The following is an 18,699-nucleotide window of genomic DNA, read 5'->3' on the forward strand; positions in this document are numbered from 1 at the left end:
TATCTTCGGAGAGAATCATCCCCTGCACCCCGGGCTTGGATGTGTGCCGAGCCGATATGAAATCAGCCTCTTGCCGTTGCAGTTCAACTGGGATTTTCTACTCAAAAGTATTTCCTGGTGGGGAGAAACGAGGAGCTAGGGAACCAGTATGATTTAAAACTTGCCTTCCCGAGCCTGCTGTTACCCTCCACCTCATTTACAGATCAAGGCTGTTGCTAACAAAACCCCAAGTTATTTGCGGCTGGCACTGCAGGAGGCCAAGGACACAAGTTCTCTTATTTCACTGTATAATGTGTTATCAACTGCCTTGAAAATTTATGCTAACTCCTCCTTCCGACAGCGAAGGAGGGGAGTTCCTACCAGGCTTGCAAAATTCCTCCCCATCTGTCTGTGTTTTCTTCCTTGGAGTATTTTGCTTTAGGAAAGCTGCTTCTCAGTGTTGCAACTCGACCCGGTGAGACATTTCCACGGGTAATCCTGGACCTATGGACAGCTGCTCTTGAAAACAAAACCGTGTTTAAAAACTAAACACGTATATTGTGTGCTAATGCTAGAGCCCTTATAGTCCTCAATTTGCTTTATGTCAGGAAAAGCATCGTGCATTATGTATATTCTGCTTGTGTGTGCACACCTGTGCTACAGCGAATCCCGTAGGATTTTTGTTTGGTGTAAATTCCTTTGGAAACTCCTGGTGTTCATAAACACCTCGTGCTGTTGGTGTAAGTCCCTCCACGGACAGACACACAAGTTTTGGGCAGCTTTCATCCAACCAGCTCTTGTATTTCTGGGAAGTCTGCAGGTCAAATTAATTTTGGTTCTGGTAGCAACAGTCCTTTTTGCATCTTTCCTCCCACCTTCTTTTGTGCGGGTAGCCCAGAGCGCGACAAACCTGAGCGTTCCCTTACTGTGGGCTCTCCCAAGGGAAAACCTGCACCCGGGGTTCCTCAGCATCCTGCTTTTCAGGGCACAGATAAGAATTTGCATTGCCCCTTGTAAGCAAGACTTGCATTTATCGGGATTCTGGAAGTAATTTTCAGTCCGGTGCTCCTGACGCTGATGGTGGCAACGTGGGGAGTTTCTGGTTATTGATGTAAAGGTAAATCTAGGAGGGACCCCAGAGGGTATCTCTCTCTATATAGGTGTCTGCTAGAGCTGCCCAGACTGCAAAATTCCCTTTTAGTGATGACTTCTGCGTGCCCTCTAGCTCCTACCCCAAGGACTTCCCGTGTGTTTGGGGGACTGGACCTCTACACCCCTCAAGAACACCAAAAAACAACCCCAAAAGCTTAAGCTCCCTCCCTAAAATCCCCTGTTTTTCACTAGTGGTGCCGTGTCACAAGCAGGAATGTTTGTCCTAGCCTCTCTTCAGCAATTGGCAGATTTACTATAACCTACAAAAATTCAACTTATTGGAAACAGATGCCATTCCTGCGCGAGTATCACAGCTGCTTTTTTCATCTCCCTGCATTACTTGTTTCCACTAGATCCTGCAGAAGCGACTTCCATAGATTAATTATAGTCTTTATAACAACAGCTTTTGCCTGCAACTGTCCCGGTATCCGTTCATACAGTATCAGATACTCGGTTGTTCCTGCGTTAGTCCTGAATTAGGAGGCCTTTCCCATCTGCAGGCTCTTAACACCTCCTAATTCGCACAGCTCTGATCATTGTGCAGCCGTTTATACGAATTCACCCTGCACCGCAAAGCAGAAAGGGGTAAATGTTCCTGGTATGGAAGAATTCACCGGAAATTTTAAGAGATTTGTCTCAAATACACGTGAAACTTGAGGGAAAGCTGGAAATGGGTTATATGATGAGAAACTGGATCCTACCTGTGTCGCATCATCTGTGCTGGGTTGTCGTGGCCTCCACTTTAATTTTTTTAATTTTTAATTTTTTTTGAAGGACTGTTTAGCTTTGCCCTCCATCTCAGCAAGTTCCATGGCTGAATAAACTCCTGAAGCACCCGGGAGAGGACAGCGCGTTGCTGCTTGCCGGGTTACACATTTACCACTGTTGTAGGTTCATTGTAAAACTCCTCAGAGCTCTGAAACCTCTCGTTAATCAAACGCGGAGAAGGACTTTTAACCTGGCACTCCTCATAACGTGGGGCGCTGCGGAGCCCTCCCTGCCGAAAGCCGAACGCGGCTCCTGGCCTTTGGATTCAGACAGCTCGAGCTGGAGGCGGTTTCAGCTGGGTGATCACCCGCATCCTCCTGCTTCAGCTGCAGGGAGGCGACGGCATCGCCGGGCGCTGAACCCGATCCCTTGTGGTGGCTGTTTTTCCTTGGATTTAACCCCTTGGGCTCGCAGGGGCAGCTCTGTTTGGGGCTCTCCGCTTGCTGCGAGTCCCCGGGTGCAGCTCGTTGTTGCAAACCCGATGTGACACGCTAATGAACTCCAGCAATGTGTTTTCTTCTCTTCATTATGTATTATCCAGCAAATTCCCTATTAAAAGTGCCATTGAGTAGTCAAGGGTTTCTCCACGCTTTTCCCCTAGGGTTTATAAATTAATGCTCTAAAGCCTGTGCAGGGTTGCAATGTAGCAAATGAGTTTTCAGCCCTACAGAAGGATTTAGACCAAACGCTTTAATTTCTGGATACGTTGCTTCATTTCTGCATTTCAGAGGGTTTTGTCACGTTGAAAAGTGCAGCAAAACCAGGCATTACAAAGACTTTTCTCTAAAAGGTAAATACATAACACCCAAGGCTTTTGAATTTGGCCTTCAAGGCATGTGGAGCGGAGCAAGGGAAAGGGAACGAGCAAGAGAAACAAGGCAAGTGCAAGGCAGCAGCTTCGGAGGATGGTTGGCTGTTCAGGCCCAGAGTTTGTGGTTGCAGAGACACTACGTGCGTGCCCCGAAGGCCGACCAAAGCGGCCCTGGCTCCTTCATCTACAAACTAATTTGTCTAATGCTGCCGCAGCCGCTCGCAGCTCCTTGCAGGAGCCACGTGAGGACGTCCTCTGATGACATCCAAGTGTGAGACTTCAATCCCCATGGGAAGCTGTGGACGTGTCTGAGCCCTGTTCCTGCCCTAGGGAGGCTGCTCTGGCAAAGCCCAGGGTTACTTTTGTTTAAGAAGTTGTAGATTTGGTTGCTGCAGAGATGGAGAAGCTAAACATTGCTCTGTGTCCTTGGAGCCCGGGTGTCTAAAGAAGGAAAAAACGGGGGTTTGTGGCTGGAGAGACGAGGCAAAGACACCCCTGAAGATCTCACATTTCCCCCCGAAAGCTGAAGAAACAGCAAATTTGGGCTCGGAGGATAATTATGCTGCTGAAAAAGCCCCTCCAACACCTTGTAGCCCCACATAGCCTGTTAGAGGTACCATTTCCTGGCCTTGTTCCCCAGGTAGGTGTGTGTGCATGATGCTACCCTGAAGCACTAGCTGCTCTTCTCCTGGTCCCCCCGTCCTCGCCTGGCTCGGGCCAAGGGGCAGGAAGAGGAGTCGAGAGCTTCCAAGCTCCCAAAATCCCGGGGGGTTTCAGGCAGAGAATGTGCATGCGTTGAAAAAGATGGATCAAGGGCCAAAATAATGGGAAATATCCATGTCTAAGCCTTGGTGGCTCTGCAGTTACCAGTGGCTCTGCAAGCCTGGGCTCCGTCAGCAACGTGTTGCTCTCCAGAATGACTCATCTTGGCTGCAGCTCAGTCCCTGAGAGACCTCCGCAGCAGTTAGTGGTTCTTGCTACACTAAATTCCCTGCAAAAGTTGGGTTTTTAGTTCTGTTTCTCTCTAGGTTCAGTCTGCTTGAACTCCCTGCATCCGTCATAGTCGTGGGCCTGCATGTGGTGGGGTTAATAGAGCTGGAATCCTGGAAAACAGCACAAGGAAATTTCAATCACAGATTGAATCAGCAGGTGAAAATTATCTGAGATATCATGGGGGAAAATAATTATGCTTTTTGTATTTTCCTTCCTTCCATCGCAAATATTTTATTAGCAGGTCTGACTCACTGTTTACGAACAAATGTTTGATGGATGAATGAGATTAAAGCATCTCACTTTGGCATTCGAGGAGGGTTTTGACCTTTTCCCTCTTAGGTATTTAAAAAGTAGGAGTCAAGTTGCTGAAAAATGACCAAGTTGGCTTTAAAAAATGCACTTTTTTAAAGTATGATTTATTTATTATTATTTTTTCCATTTGCCTTCTGGTTTTGAGGTGCAAGTATGGTCAAGTTGTTCAGCTTTTCTCTGCAAAGTGACTTAATTAAAGTGTAGGCTGAGAATATTTCCGAATTGCGTGGCTGCATGAGCTTGGGCTTCGAAAATACAAAATGCTGAGATACAGTGAAACCACAAGAGATTTTTCACAGCAAGTCTTGCGTTTTGTGTCCCGATGTACCTATAATTCAAGGTCAGGTACAGTCCCAGGGACGTTTATGCTACGTGTTTTTCTAAAACTAGTTAAAAAGTTGATGAAAACGAGAGTTATGATATTGAGCCAGAACGGGGTCACCTGGGGAAGAGCAGATTTATTTAGGCCCTGCCTAAGGTACTGACACAATCACAGCCTCTAAACCCCCTGTAACTATGGCTATAACTGATGTGCACTAGGTAACTCATTAGTGTAATTGCAAATTAACATGATAGGCCTTTGCAGAGGGAACCCAATGGCAGCTTGGTTGTGCAGAGGAAACCCGAGCCAGAAAGGGGAGGCTTCTGCATTTAGGGTTTTTAAAATGCTTCCTTATCGGAGCTGATCCGTAGGGAGCAGAATCAGGTGCGCAGCACAGGTAGCAAACAAGAAATACAGGTTCTGGAAATAACTTTCATCATCATCTGTGCTGTTTTAACAGGAGAAATACTGACGTGGAGACTACAGCTGCTTCTCCTTGCTTGTTTGTTGCCCAAACATTCCCTTTTTCCAGTCCTAAAAGGCTCTTCAGAGTAGCTAAATCAAAGCAGCACTGCCCATTCCCACTGGAAGGGAAAATACCACGTCAAGGAATATCTTCTCTTACTGCAATGAACTTAGAGCTTAATAAAACCAGTAAGTTTGCTTTCTACATATACATCTTGAGTGGCTCAAAAGAAACTCTTTGAATCTTACTAGATCTCTCCATAACAAAGTGTGAGGCCACATCCTGGTGCATGATAAGACATCGCGTCCGAGAAAAGGGGTTATTTCCCCATTTCCTAGTTACCATTTTTTGAGGAGAAATTGCTGCTGGCCCCTTTTTCCAGCAGGAAAAAGTGGGAAGTGTCAGGGTGTTTGTGCGGCCTCCAAGGTGACTTCAGGCAGAAACATGTTCTTCGTGGTGGGAAATCTTCGTCTTTCCTCTCGGTGCCTTGCATCTGTTTGCACACGCTGGGAAAAGCAAATTATGTCACTTTGAGAGAACACGTTTAATTACTACTTCATTTACAATAAAACAAGAGAGTGTTGAAAGCCGTAATTATATAATGGGGATACAAGATGGTATCGGTGTCTTTCCAAGAAAAGAGGAGTTGGCATTTTGACTAACTCTGTTCCAAAACTTAAAGGGAGGCATCAGTGCAGGATGGTATTGCTTATGCATTTACTACGTGGAAAATAAAACATAAAATAGCAAAGCTTTGTTCAAGGCCCGTCCTCTCAAGTTAACACATTGCACCCCATTGCATTAACAGATTTGATGTCTTAAAAATAATCAGCGGGGCAGCGTCTCCTTTATTTTAATTATTTGCTCCTTCCCCAAGGGAAATTTAATGGGTGACGGCGCGAGGCTGCAGCGCAGCCGCTGCGAAGGGCTCCTGCCCTTGGGTGTCTCGTGGGCAGCCGGGGCGGCAGCAGGGGGTTAAAAGCGCCTCGTGTCCGTGCGGTTTGTGGCCAGGAGGCTGTTAGGAAGGCAGGGAAGGCAGCCAGGATCCCGGGGTTTGCTCCAGCCCTCCCTGCCTCTTCTAGGGAGTATTTTATCAGTGCCAAAACGTAGGGGAGCGGCGCTGCGCCGCTTTACGGGAGCGTTTTCCCTTCACTGCAGGGCCTGGGCGAAAAAGCACTTAAGGGCAAAAATCCCTTTGATTCCTGTTGGTCTTCTGTAGGCTTTTTTTTTAAAAAAAGGATCAAAATAAGGATTTGGAGACTGCGGGGATCATTTCCAGCAGCGTGCTCCTTGTTTATAGGCTCCTCGAGGTATTTGGGATGTCGATGCAGACGTAGGTGTCACGATGCAGATGCTCCTTACGCAGAACGACTGCCTGCTCCTGCAGGGTCCCTCCTGCTCCCTCCCTGCTGCTTTTAGGTGGTGTTACCCGCTCACGTGTGCCCAGCTCATTCCTCTACTCCCCTTTAAAACCTACTGTTGCAGCCAAGTTACCTGTGCAATAGGCACCATCTGTATAAGCTGTTGGCATGCTCCAATCTTCTGCTACCCACATGCAAAAGCCCATTTCCATTATACTCTTTTCCTCCGTGCTCTCAGCTGCCTTTTCTCGGCCGTCTCTTCCGACGGCGTTGGCACAAAAAGCGCCCTCGTGGCAGGGCCGCGGGCAGGCTGGGGTTAAAGGCAGCTCCGTTTCCTGCCGGCTCAGGTGTGCAGGGAAGAGCAGCGGGATCCGGACAGCGTCACGCACGCACCTCATGGACTAGGCAAAGCCCCGGGCTCGGAGCTCGCCGCGCTTCTCTTCACCTGCTCCAGTTGCTCCTGGTGATAATTGCTGTTTCTTTGGGAAAAGGCTGCCCTACCTGCTGTTTTTTTTCCCCTTTTTCCTCCTGCTGAGTCACTGCCCGACCGGAGAGCCCTCCGCGCGCGCTGCTTCCTGGATCCCGGAGTCGCTCTCCCCCGGACCTGCCTCTTTCCCTCGGCGTTCCCGATCCCCCTCCCGATGCTCCTGCGCCGCTTCCTCTCGGTGACCGTGGTGAGTGGGGCATTTGCTAACAGCAGAGCTAAGTTATCCCCCCTGTAATAACATAAGCATTTAAAAATTATTCCTCTTCCCTAGGCTGAGAACGCAGGAGTCTTGTCTTGTAGCTGAAGAGCCAAAAACCACCCTGCTTGCTTTTGCTCTTCCATACATCCCACAGCTGGCGTCTGTTTAGGCAATTAAACCCCTATTTTCCCCTCCTTCATAGCTCTTAGCAAAGGAATCTCTTTGTAGTTCACCTTCAAATATCACTTCCTTCTTGGGAGTCTATGAATATGCAGTTCATCTTTTCTCTTCCTTGCTCGTGCTTTATAATTAGGCTGCCACTTTTGGTGGTGTTCTTTGTCGCAGGTTGCTTCTCTTGCTTTGTTTTCATTTATTTCGTGGCTCATAGTTTGTTTTTTAAAATGCTATGGATATTTTACGATTGCAAATCGTTCCGAAAGGAAGGAAAGAGGCGTTTTTGCAGGCGCTTTGCTGAAACAGAAAGGGCAGCCCCAGGTAGGTGACAGCCCCGTGCAAACTCCAGGCAGGGATGGGGTTTCCCCGCGAAGCAGCCGCTGCCTGGACAAGTTTAGATGCTGTTTGGTGTTAGGAACAGTTGTCACTTAAGAGCACGCGAGGCTAATTGTAACTGATTAGTTGATTACCTTTAATTATTCCACGTTCTTAAAGCCTCTTTTTTTTTTTCTAGTTGTCACACGTATTAGGAAGGATGAGATTTACCTTTGCTTTGCATTATGCTGAGCAACAGCCAAAAGAGATGAGCCCAAATTAATGCCCTTGGGCTTAGATTCAGGCAATGCTTCAAAATTTGGGGATGTAGTTCGGAAGGGCTGTAATGTAAGGGCTCTTAGCGCTGCTTTGTATTATGGAAACACTTAAGGAGTGACAAAAACACCTAAGGAAACTCCAGTTAGGCCAAAAGTGGGTGCACGCTGTTAAAGCCTGGCTCAACAGAGCTTTTAGGTGCATGTTCCAATCCCTGCTCCTTGGGCACTTCGGAGGCTGCTGCTTAAATGTGCATGCAAAGGAACAAACAGCACCCACGTTTTGCAGTCTGCAAGTTCAGCTGAACCCTTGAGCAAGGATAATTTAACCAGATAACCGTGTCGGGCCCTTTATTAAAAGCACGTCCAGAGAGTTGGAATGGGGCAAGGAAACAATATGTTCATTAAGCTCTGGCCTTGGCTCCTCAGCGCCGGAGAGAGATATTAGATATTAGATCAGACTTGTCCCCTCTATCACTTTTGCAAGTGAAATCAGCCGATACTGCTGATTTTAAAGCAGACTTTTGCTTAAAACTTTCTACCTTTCATTTTAAAAGTCTTATTTTTAAATGCCACATAGGCCTGCAGGAAAGCTTAAAGAAAAAAGGGAGAGATTTCTGACAGATGGCTGAGGATCTAATTTAACAGCTGGTGATGAAAAGTGAGAAAATAATTTTTAAAAAATTATTTTATAGGAATAAAAATCCCCAGTAGAATCTCCCAGACTGAAAAGATGCTTGAAATTTGTTTTTGTGACCTTGTAAACTGCCTTCTAAACACGGTGTTGAATAGGGCTCATTAGAACTAGCAGTTGTGTCATTTTCTCAGCTCCATCATAATATTGGTGGTCTCCGAGTTACTGTTGCCTTCCCTGCTGTAGGAATGATTTTCCGCTCTCCCTTTGGAATTTTCAAGTAGGAAAAAGCTACAAATTCCTTTTTCTTCCCCGTGCCTCCCTAAACAACTGGATTTGGGCTTCCCGACTGTCCGACCCTCCGTCAAGAGCAGCAGTTATAGGTTTCCACTTTGTAGGGCACGCGATCAATCACAACGAGCCATTTGGTTCCGCGCGGTTTTCCTTCTGTGGCCGGGATTAAACGCAGCCCATTTGCCCTTTGTTTATTTATGAGGTGTGTTTTAAGCTGACCTTGCAGGTCTCTTCCACCCTCCCCTTTTACAGGCCTCGAGACAGACTGCAGAAATCTTATTTTATATAATGCAGATGGACGTAATGTAATCAATAAGGTGTTGACAGTGCTGATTTAAAAGGGGGGAAATTAAATCCTCTTTCAGGTCAGCACTGTCAGCCTTCAATTCCTGTTGCATTTTCCCTGGGGCTCTTGGGCTATCTCTGCTTTCTATATTGCCTGATTATATTCTTCCTTTCCACTGTATTAGCTTTAGTTTTGTGGCTGCAGAGTCTATTTGGGAAATTGGGAATGGGGTTGCAGCTGGGGTATTTTTTATATACCTTTTTCTTTATTTTTTTCCTCCAAATACATAGTTGATAGAAAGTACATAGCTATTTTTGTGGTATAAGTTTGATGTCAGAAAGGAAGAAACATCAATGTTTTTCCCTTTATTCCAACTTTTTGCTCTGGATCAGGTCTCTCAGTTCTTGTTTCCTATATAGTATGAAGAGCCCTCTTAATTCTGCTTTTGTATGCTCTATGTTGACATTACCTTTTATTTGTGTATATATATTTCAAATATTTTTCAGTATATTTCTATATTTTTTTATGTTTCTCAAAATACCAGTTTTTTATCAGATAGTGTTTGAAGCGTATTGGTTTTCAGGGCAGATTTGTGTCAGCAAAGACCTTTATTTAAAGGCGGGTTCTTGGGTAGAATTAATATCTTGGGAAACATCACGATCTGTGGATTCCTAAATCCTCTGGAATGATAAATTCCGTAGGGCAGAGCTCCGCTTCCCAGTGGTTGGGAAATCTCCAGGCACAACAGCAGCGCTATATAAATAATATACACCAATAAATCAGTCAGCAGCAGCTCTCGCCCCCAAATTGGGGTCAGAAAGAAAATTCATTCGAGGGGGAGGCAGCAGGGAAAGCTGAAATGCTCCATGGCCCCTTGGGGGAACAAACCTAAAGATCAGGCCTGGTGTTTAATTTAAAAAATATATAGGCAGCCCCAAATGACTTATCTGCCAAGCAATTAAGTGTCGGCTGTGAGGAGCGTGGCCTTCAGGACACCTAATGTCCCCTGCTCACGGGTGGCTTTTGAATCAGCAAGAAATTTGTCACCCCCTTGTGTCCTCCTCGAGGACAGCGATTAATCTGCGTGTCGGCAGCGTCCAGATGGCCCCAAAAACCATATTAGATTTTGTAGTTATTTTTCCAGCCTCTCTCAACCCCCAGGAAAGGGCCCAATGTAGCCCTATAGCACAGCTCCCTGCTCTGCTTTGCCTTTAATGTTTACAAAACGTCGTGGCAGTGTTTTATACACGTATATACACATATTCCAAACCCACCTTGCCCATCCTCGTGGCCAGGAAAAATCCCCACGTCTGAAACATAGGCCTGATTTCCAGGTCTCCACCTGAATCGGGATAATTTGTTGCTGAAAGCAATCAGCCACCCTTAAGATAACATATAGATAACATACCTCAAAGGTCACTTATTTCTGTACTCGTTTATTAGCTGAGCCCAGTAGTGCTGCAAGGTGAGCGCGTTCCTTACAGCTGCAGCTGAGCTCTGGTATCAGTGAATCATTTGGCTCCATCCGCCTCTATTTTATTTATTTTATTTTATTTTCTGGCTGTTTCCGTATGAATGAAGGTCAGTGTTTTGCAAACACCATGGGCAGGTGCTGTGAACGTTACTTCCATAATTGTAAGAGGAATGCCATGCTCGGAAAAATAAGCAAGCCGCTAGGTAAGAATTCCTGTTTAATTGTCTGCGTTTCTAGATCTAAATCGGATTTGAAAATTTCTGAGAATCTGTCGGTTTTGAAGGTCAAGTTGTTGTGTAATGAAATTTGCAGACGAGCAGGAAAGTTGAGTGAAACAGCTGCATTTTGTTTCTGTCCTTGGGCAGCCCTGTGTTACTGGCAGGTTTTCGGCATTAAAGAGATTGGCTTGTCAAAAGGAAATAGCATTTTTCTGGATGGAAAATACTCGTAGAAACCAGTTTTCTGATGAGCAAGGCAAGCGGAATTGCCATCCCTTTGAGGAGTTGTACACTGGATTCATTTGTGATCCAAAGTGGTCATAAAGATGTAAATCTGGGCTTTTTCAATCTATAATCTGCAATAGCATCCCTTTGCTAAGCTCCTAGTTTCAATGGGGATGCGTAGGAAGGTGGATCTGGATCCAACCCTCCTCTTCCTTTCATTCCAATGCTGTGAAGCTCTTGTGGGATCATTTCTTCAGCTTCTTTTAACACAGCTGCCAAACTGCCAAACCCAGACCTTTGGAAACCCTCAGCAAAGGCCACCATGCCCTTTTCAAAACCGCGAGGTTGACTTGAAAATCGTGGGAGTTTACGTTTCTCCCTTGTCCTGAAGTTTTGGATTCTGGTTCTGAAGCCTTTGCAACCAGCAGGTTAAAATCGTGCATTTATTTTTCTTTATTCCTGCGATGCCTTTTTTATGGGAACAGAAATGAAGCCGAGTACAAAATTAGGTGGGATATGACTTTGTACCTCCGCCGTCCTGTTATTATGGGCGTTAATTACCTCGTTCTTAGCTCCGTTAACGCAGCACAAAGTCAATGGAAATTCTTTGGCCCGGTTACTTGTAGGAATTTCATTCCCAAGGCTGCTCCTTGCTGGGGAGCGAGGCAGCTTTTGAGGGGATTTGCTGCTTTCTGCAACAGAGATATTAAATACCATGTTTCCTCTTTCTGACATTAATTTGAACCTTGTAGGGTTTATTGGGCTTGTTTTCCATTTCTCTGCACTCTCCTTTTTTGGCATCTTTTGAATAACGCGGAGTCTCCGCTGGCTTTTCCAGGCCTGTTCTGCAGTGCCTGCACAGGCACTTTATATGGCCTGCAGGCACCACTTTTAATGCCACTCTTGTTTTACTTCTTGTGGTAGGGATGGCCTGAGAAGCATTCACGAATATTTTCTTTCCTTTTAATTTTGAGCCTCTGATCTTTCTGTGGGCTTAAAATTTCCTTTGTGGGGATATTTGAAAGACAACCCTATATCTAAGGGGAGTTTACCTGATAGAATGAGATCGGTTCGAGCTCATCCCTGCAGAGTGGGGGCAATTGAAGGCTCTTGTGGTGGCAGATAGACCAGTGAGAGCTATGAGAGCCGAGGGATCAGGCCTTGGGACATCAATTGAGGTTGTTTTAGGCAAAATAATGCAGAGACAACTGGGCATCAAGTGTGTATGTTTCTCTTGATAAGGCTAATGTTGTTTGCCTGGGCAATATAGGCTGAAACGTATAGAAAAAAATCCTTATTTTTCTATGTTATTTTTCTGTATATAAATTATGCAGCAATGAAACAAAAGTATCTGATTATCTGATTGATTATCTGATTATCTGATCAGATTTTGTCCTGCTTGTATAAGGAGAAAGCAGAAGTCTACAGGAGCCTGCAGGATTTGGAAGCCTTTGTCACACGAGCCGGTTACCTGAGCACCACGACCGAGCTGTAGATCAGGTTACCTGGAGTTTGTCACCCAGTATCAAACCTTCCTGCTCTTTCTCTTTGCAGAATGATGAAGTCCTCTGTCCACGCAGAAGAAGATGACTTTGTGCCAGAGCTGCAGAGGAGCATCCACCCCCGCGAGAGGCCGGACTGGGAGGAGACTCTCAGCGCCATGGTAAAACACCCTGTTGCATTTTATTTTATTTATAGATTTGATATGCTGTGTTTTCAGTCCTGAGCAGCTTCAGGATAACCTGCACTGCTGGGTTTTCTTTCTTAAATGGATTACATGCTACTTTCAAGAATATTGAGATGCTTCTCTTCCTCTGGCAATTCATATGAGAGAGAGAATGAGCACGCATATGCTTCTGCCCTATTAAAGTGTGCCCCAAAGCAGCTCTGCTAACAAATTAAAAGGTACATCATGTCACAAGGATTTTCAGTTCGCATTAACCTCTTTGCCAACAAGAATTTTGAGCACGATGGAACTTTTCAAAACCTGCTCTTTGAAGCATGCAGCATCGTGGAAAAGGAGCGTTTTAGCAAAACGTTGGCCAAGTCTACAGCAAAAAAAATAACATTAGCCTGAAAGCTGGCGGGCCGTCAGACCAAACAGAATTGCAGAAAGGAAGCACAAAGGTCCTGAGCTTAATGAAGATAGCACGTGTGGGCAGTGGGCCACGGAGAAGCGTGTGTATTTATTGGGTTTCTCTTTAAACAAGTGAGCAAAGCACCTGCCGTCTCCCTTCCCAACTCCCACCAGCATTTGCAGAGCCTGAAAAGTCACTTTCCAAAGCTTTTTTCTTAAAACAAAGATCTTTCCAAATGTCTGGAGGTTGAATGTCCACCTGTACTGTGAATATAGTAGGGCAGAAACTATTTTTAATGTTTCTGGCATAAATTCTGGGCACCTGAGTAACTTTGATGCTACTTTTATCATCTTTGCATTCAGCATTTGTACTTCGATCTGCGTTTTTAAACTTCTTGTTAGTGTTTATTCTCCAGCAAGGATCTAAGTCATTTTGCATTGGGGATCTGGCTTGTCTGGGGCATTTCTGGTGGTTCTTGAGACCTTGCAGTATTTATGAAATCCTGTGCAGTAAAATTGAAGAACTAGATAGAGATGCAACTCTAGATGGACAGACTTTATAGGGTTAGATACAAGGACAGCTGCCCAACCGATTCTCAAGGACTGTCATATTTTACATCTCCCCCTACTTATGTTGTGTAATTTTAGAAATTGGTCTTATTAGTCACATTATTTTTCTCACTGTCTCAGGCTCCTATTCCCACTGCACAACTGGCCTGCTGGGTAACCTTCAAACATGCCATTTTTGCCTTCTCTGCTCCAGTTTGGAAAATGGAGTTGATGATACTGACTTTCTTTGTAAAAACCTTTTGACTCCTAGAGAGGAAAAGCTGTATTTGAACTGAATCATTTTGCTGGGTATATATTTCCTAAAATTTCTCTGAAATAGGTAGGATGCTTTAAAGGAAAAGAACCTCTCTGTCTTGCAGGGAACTGAGGAGTATTTTTATCAATAATTCCTCATGCAACTCTGCAAAACAGCTGTCCTCAGCCTGTCATTAACTTTAGCATAAATTGGTATTTTTCTGTAATATTACAGCTTCCTTCTGTTTTTGATCATCTGACTTGTGCTCTGCACCTCTTTATGCAATCCCTAATCCACAGTGTTTTAAAAACTCACAGCCTCTAGCACCCAGCACTCCCCATCTCTGTCCCTGCCTCTCTCTTCCTCCGTTGCCTTTTTCTCCCATTTGTCTAATTTTTGTGCAGAGCAGGGTTAAAAGAGGAGCTATAAACATCTTCATTTCTGCACCCTTTTCATGTTCTGCAGTCACAGGAAGATGCCACCATTTGGAAGCTGCCTTTGACAGGCAGCCCTGCACAGGAGATAAGGTGAAAATACTGAGCCCAGAGCTAGAAACAGGAATTTTTAAATATAAATATTTTGGGTAAAAAATCCTGTGATGACAGTGCTTTCTTCACATGAATCCTGGCAAGTGTAGTGTCTTCAGCTTTTGATACTTGCCAAGGTAACATACCATGGTTCATGCAGATAACGAAGGCTTTTAATGAGACCTCAATATATCACTCGGTTAAATCTGGGGCGGGAGTGAGGAGAAAGCTATTTTTAAACTCAATTTACAAAAACGTGTGGATATTAGTGAGTTGTAAAGGTTTAAAGAAGGATTTTACCCTCCTGTGGTGCCTTCTTGTTGTACAGGAGCGTTGCGGTCTTGACAGTGGCTTCTTCAGCAGTTGGTAGAAAGAGCAAAAGTACATAATTTTTTGTATCATTTTTATTTGATTTTATTTATTTCTTAATGCTGAAAGCATCCGGCACGTTTCTGAGTGTGTCAGCTAATGCAAATCCCTGTGGGAACGGTGTCAAGATCCAGAGGGAACCCAAGGCACATCCCTAAATAAGGGAGCTGCTTTTTGGCACGTCCCCATCAGCACTTGGTCTCTTTTACTTGATTGCAGGGCACGGGGCTGATCAAGCAGGTAAAGCCGATGGCTCTGGAGGGCTCCTTTTTTGGATACTCCCACTAGCCCTTTCCCAAAGTGCCAAAGTTCCCAAAGGCATCAAAATGTATGTTGGGCACTTAAGGCCACGTTGATTAAGTCAGGAGGGAGCCCAAGTGCCCGTGTTTATCATGCCTGTGTGGCAAGGAAGGCCCGTTTTGCTTCACAGAGCTGCTGTTTGTGTGAAATGTACTTACTGGGGAGATAAAAATCATAGACTTGATAATCTGGCAGCTTTTCCTAGCCCCCAGCTGCTTGAAAGCAAGAGGGAACATTCAGGATTGGGAACGGATCGGGAGGGAGGCTATAGGGGCTTTGCAGCCGGTGCTTTTTCCATTAAGACCTGGAATTATTTGTCACCCTAGAAGCTTCGTTTTCGTCAGCTCTTGTCACCTGCCTGTGTGAGGATACGTGACCTGCTGTGCTCAGACAGGAGTCTTGCTTTGCCTCCTTGCAAAATGGGAAATTGCTGCTCTTCTGAGTCGCGTGAGCGAGTGGATCAGCCCTGCGGTGTCCGTATGGGATGGCAGGAGAGGGGCAGGTCTGCACCCCTATAGTCCCTATATTGCACAAAGGGCCTTAAGAGGCGCCCTGGCCGGCAGGGAGCTCTCCCAGGACTGCTCCAGTAACACCCTTTGTGGGATGAAGTGCTGGGAAGTGGATCACTGAGCTAATCTCATTTAGAAATAAGCCTCCAAAAGAAGTCCAGCTTCCCTTTTTCTTCCTAATCCGGGTTGTTTCGTGGGCTCGTAGCCACTGAAACAGGACATAGGAGGCCAGCAGTGTTCGTGTTGCTCAGTGTAAAAGCAGGGGAGTTTTAGGGGAAGAGTTTTCCCTTTTTTGAGGGAAGAGATCCCTCATTTTCACATAATCCTGCCCAGTTCCAGTGACGGAAGTTGGAAGTGCCAGAGCAGGGTGTGTGATCGCAGGCCAAGCACTCGATAAAACCTGAAGAACTTAAAACCTTTTGCTTTGTTCAGAGGTTTCTGGAGAGCTGGTGGTATAAGCCTCACGCTACGGGTAAGCACATTTCTCACATTACTGTGATATTAAAAAGGGGCACGAAATAAGGGCACCCTATACCCGCTGCGTGTTTCCTTTCATTAGGATCACAATTTTTCTAAAGGAAAAACTGCCTTTGGCTCGACCATCTACTGGCGTCGAATGTCATTCGGGCTGCTGTTTTTGCTGTTTTCCCAGTCTTCCAGCCACGGCAGTGGAAAAATTCCTTGGTTTCTGACCCAATGCATACGTATAACATAACCTAGCAGTGCCATTTCCATAGCCCCTGAATACGGTCGCTTTACTGAAGGGGCATTTGCTCCTTGATGCCTGAATTAAGCGCGGGAGCTTTTGTTCCGGGAGAAATCGCATTCCTGCATAACCACCCGAATCCCAGGACCCCCCTTCCCGCCAGGAAACAACAGGCTGGAGAAACGGAGCACGGAGCAGGACGAGGGCTTCGTGCGTGTGTGTCTTGGAGCCGGAATCCAAGCCCTGCGCTCGTCGCGTCTTCTATTCGCTGGGCCTTTTTTTTTTTTCCCCCTTTTTCCCTGAAATTTGCTTTGTAAGCGGTACAGAAGGCGGCCTCTCGACTTGGCCGCCTTTCCCACGCATATTGTCTGTGGGATTTTTGTTTTTAAAGCAAGTGCATTCCTTAGCTGTTCTGCGAGGCGCTCCGCTGTGCCGCGCGCCGCGATCCTTGTCCGTGCTCTCCCTTTTGTTTCCCTGCAGCAGGATCGAGTCCAGCCGTAAAGCTCCCAGGTAGTTATCATGCCAGGGGTGTCCTCAGGAACTAACCACTCGTTTTGGACCTGCTGCACCCAATTTTGTCTCGGAAGCAACCGGTAGCTCTGGAAGAAAATCCAAGCGTGGGTCCATTTTGCTGGAAATAACCTCCATCCCTCTCAGAGGGGTCGATCCATCTGCATGGAGTCGGTGCAAGTCCAGGTGTCCGTTTAAACCCTTTTAGGAAGTTTGGCCTTGACATAAAATCCACCTATTTTGCGGAGGCGAATTTTATTTACAAGTGGTAACGACACTGCCAAAGTGAGTCCCTGCTGCTGCCAGGGTGGTTCCTTTATGTCTCAGGCTCAATATACAAAATAAACTGTTTTACACAAGAGCTAGAGATGATTTTAATCCCATATCAGTGAACTAGATCTACGAACGCAGCAAACTTCATTTCAAAACTGCTCCATTAGTTGTCGTGAATCTGTGCGTTGCTCTATACAGGCTCTTTCTTTAAATTATGCTAAGTGCTTGACCTGGACTTAACTCTACAGGACTAAAGCTCTGGAATGAGAGGCTCCCCTTAATTTGCCAGCCCATGGCAATGCTTAAAAGGTTTCCCTTATGTTTTTTTTTTCCTTTGGAGAAGAGGAGCTGGGAATAGAAACACACATCCTGTGTGGTCTGGTGAAAGAAAAGAATAATTTGCTGCTAACTGTGCCGTGCAATAAGCACTGCCTTGAATAATTCGGCATTGACAGAGGACGTGGAAAATGAGATTAAAAGTCCCAAACTCAAAAGAAAAATACGGCCCATTAAATTATCTCGTCTATTAATACAGGTTTTCCAGGTCCAGGGATTAGGAATGCTCATAGTGCCAAGAGTTTCAGTACGTGCCCGTCTTTTGCTGTCTTTCCTCTATCCCATTGCACATTGGCTGCATGATTTAAAAGGCTGGTCTAGCTGGGTCACTCCACTTCTCCACATAGGCTTTTTTTGCCTGTATGTTGAGAAAATGAGCCAGAAAAAAATGGATTTTCCTTTCTCCAGTCCCCATCCCAAAAGCAAGCAGTTTGCACTGGGCAAGGAGCCGAGTGGAGGCTAATGGAGGTGGGTACAGAGGCCTCCTGGATGTGAGAGGAGAGTCTTGGCTTGGCAGTTTTGCCTCTTTCTGAGTGGATTTTGAACGTGCTGGTGCTGCGCTCTGCTGCCCAGCCCGTGAACAGCATGGATTTTCCATCTGAGGGAGATAAATTGGGAATTAGAGTCGTTTCCCTTCTCTGCTATCGCTGCTATAGCCCAATAATTCGGTATTTTTGTTTAGATTCTCAGAGCCAGTGCTCTTTCATTTTAATTCTGTTCCAATATCTTAAGCAATTGCAGGACAGTTTCTTTTAAACAATGCAAGGACTTGAGACTTGAGAAGGGTGGATGGACAGACAGGAATTCTCCCCAAATCTCTCATCCTGGGAGCAAAAATAAACAGCCTGGAGCTCCCGATGAAGCCGCTCACCTGGATTCTGCCTCGAGCCTTAATTTCTTTGCTGAGTTTTGGACCAGAGCACGTGGACGCAGCAGGGACCCTAAAACTGGACTAAAGACCTTTCGTGAACAGATTTGCTCAGCAATTACTGGGTTTCCACAGGACGGTGGTGCATAGAAAACAAGGACCAGGAGGAAGCGAGTGAGGATGCTGGCTGGCTCCTTCTCCCACGTAAATAATTCAGCTGCTTCAAAAGGATTTTTAATATTAAATTACCATGACTCGAAGCGCAAAAGATGACAAATCTTATCCTGAACGTTTTGTTTGTATTTTGAGAGAAAGGTGATCTAGGATGACAATTGGCAAGACAGGTTTTTGATCAAAACAGGTGCGAACTAATAGTGAATAAAGCGTGCGTTTATGCAGCAGGGTATCTTTGCTTAAAGGGATAGCAGCTGCAGCTTATTTTGGAGTAGCATTGCTCGTAAAATTGCAGTAAGTTTTAGCTTGCTTTATTTCTTTTTCCTTATGTGTCTATGGGGTTAATTTGGGGCCATTTGAGCCGTTTTCTTTGACTGTGAGACCCCCCGGGAGGCTGCTCTTCTGCAGGAATCGAATTGGAGGAGCATCCCAAATTAACGCGGATGCTCCAGCTGGAGAAGAGATCCCTGCTGGTGCAAAAGCAAGGGGCAAAAATCCCT

General features: G+C 45.6%; 1 protein-coding gene across 1 annotated transcript in view; it reads left to right on the top strand.

Annotated features, from left to right (window-relative positions):
* ARHGAP32 (Rho GTPase activating protein 32) overlaps positions 1 to 18,699 on the top strand; it is a 94,243-nt gene that overhangs the window by 18,756 nt on the left and 56,788 nt on the right. The window contains exon 2 of the mRNA XM_088522035.1: positions 12,300 to 12,408. Within this exon, the coding sequence (XP_088378161.1) occupies positions 12,301 to 12,408 (108 nt within the window). The 5' untranslated portion in view covers position 12,300. The remainder of the gene's footprint in view (positions 1 to 12,299; positions 12,409 to 18,699) is intronic.

This window comes from Tinamus guttatus, unplaced genomic scaffold (genome assembly GCF_059628265.1).
Source record: "Tinamus guttatus ecotype Peru unplaced genomic scaffold, ASM5962826v1 Tinamus_guttatus_pri_ptg000143l, whole genome shotgun sequence".
Lineage (NCBI taxonomy): Eukaryota > Metazoa > Chordata > Aves > Tinamiformes > Tinamidae > Tinamus > Tinamus guttatus.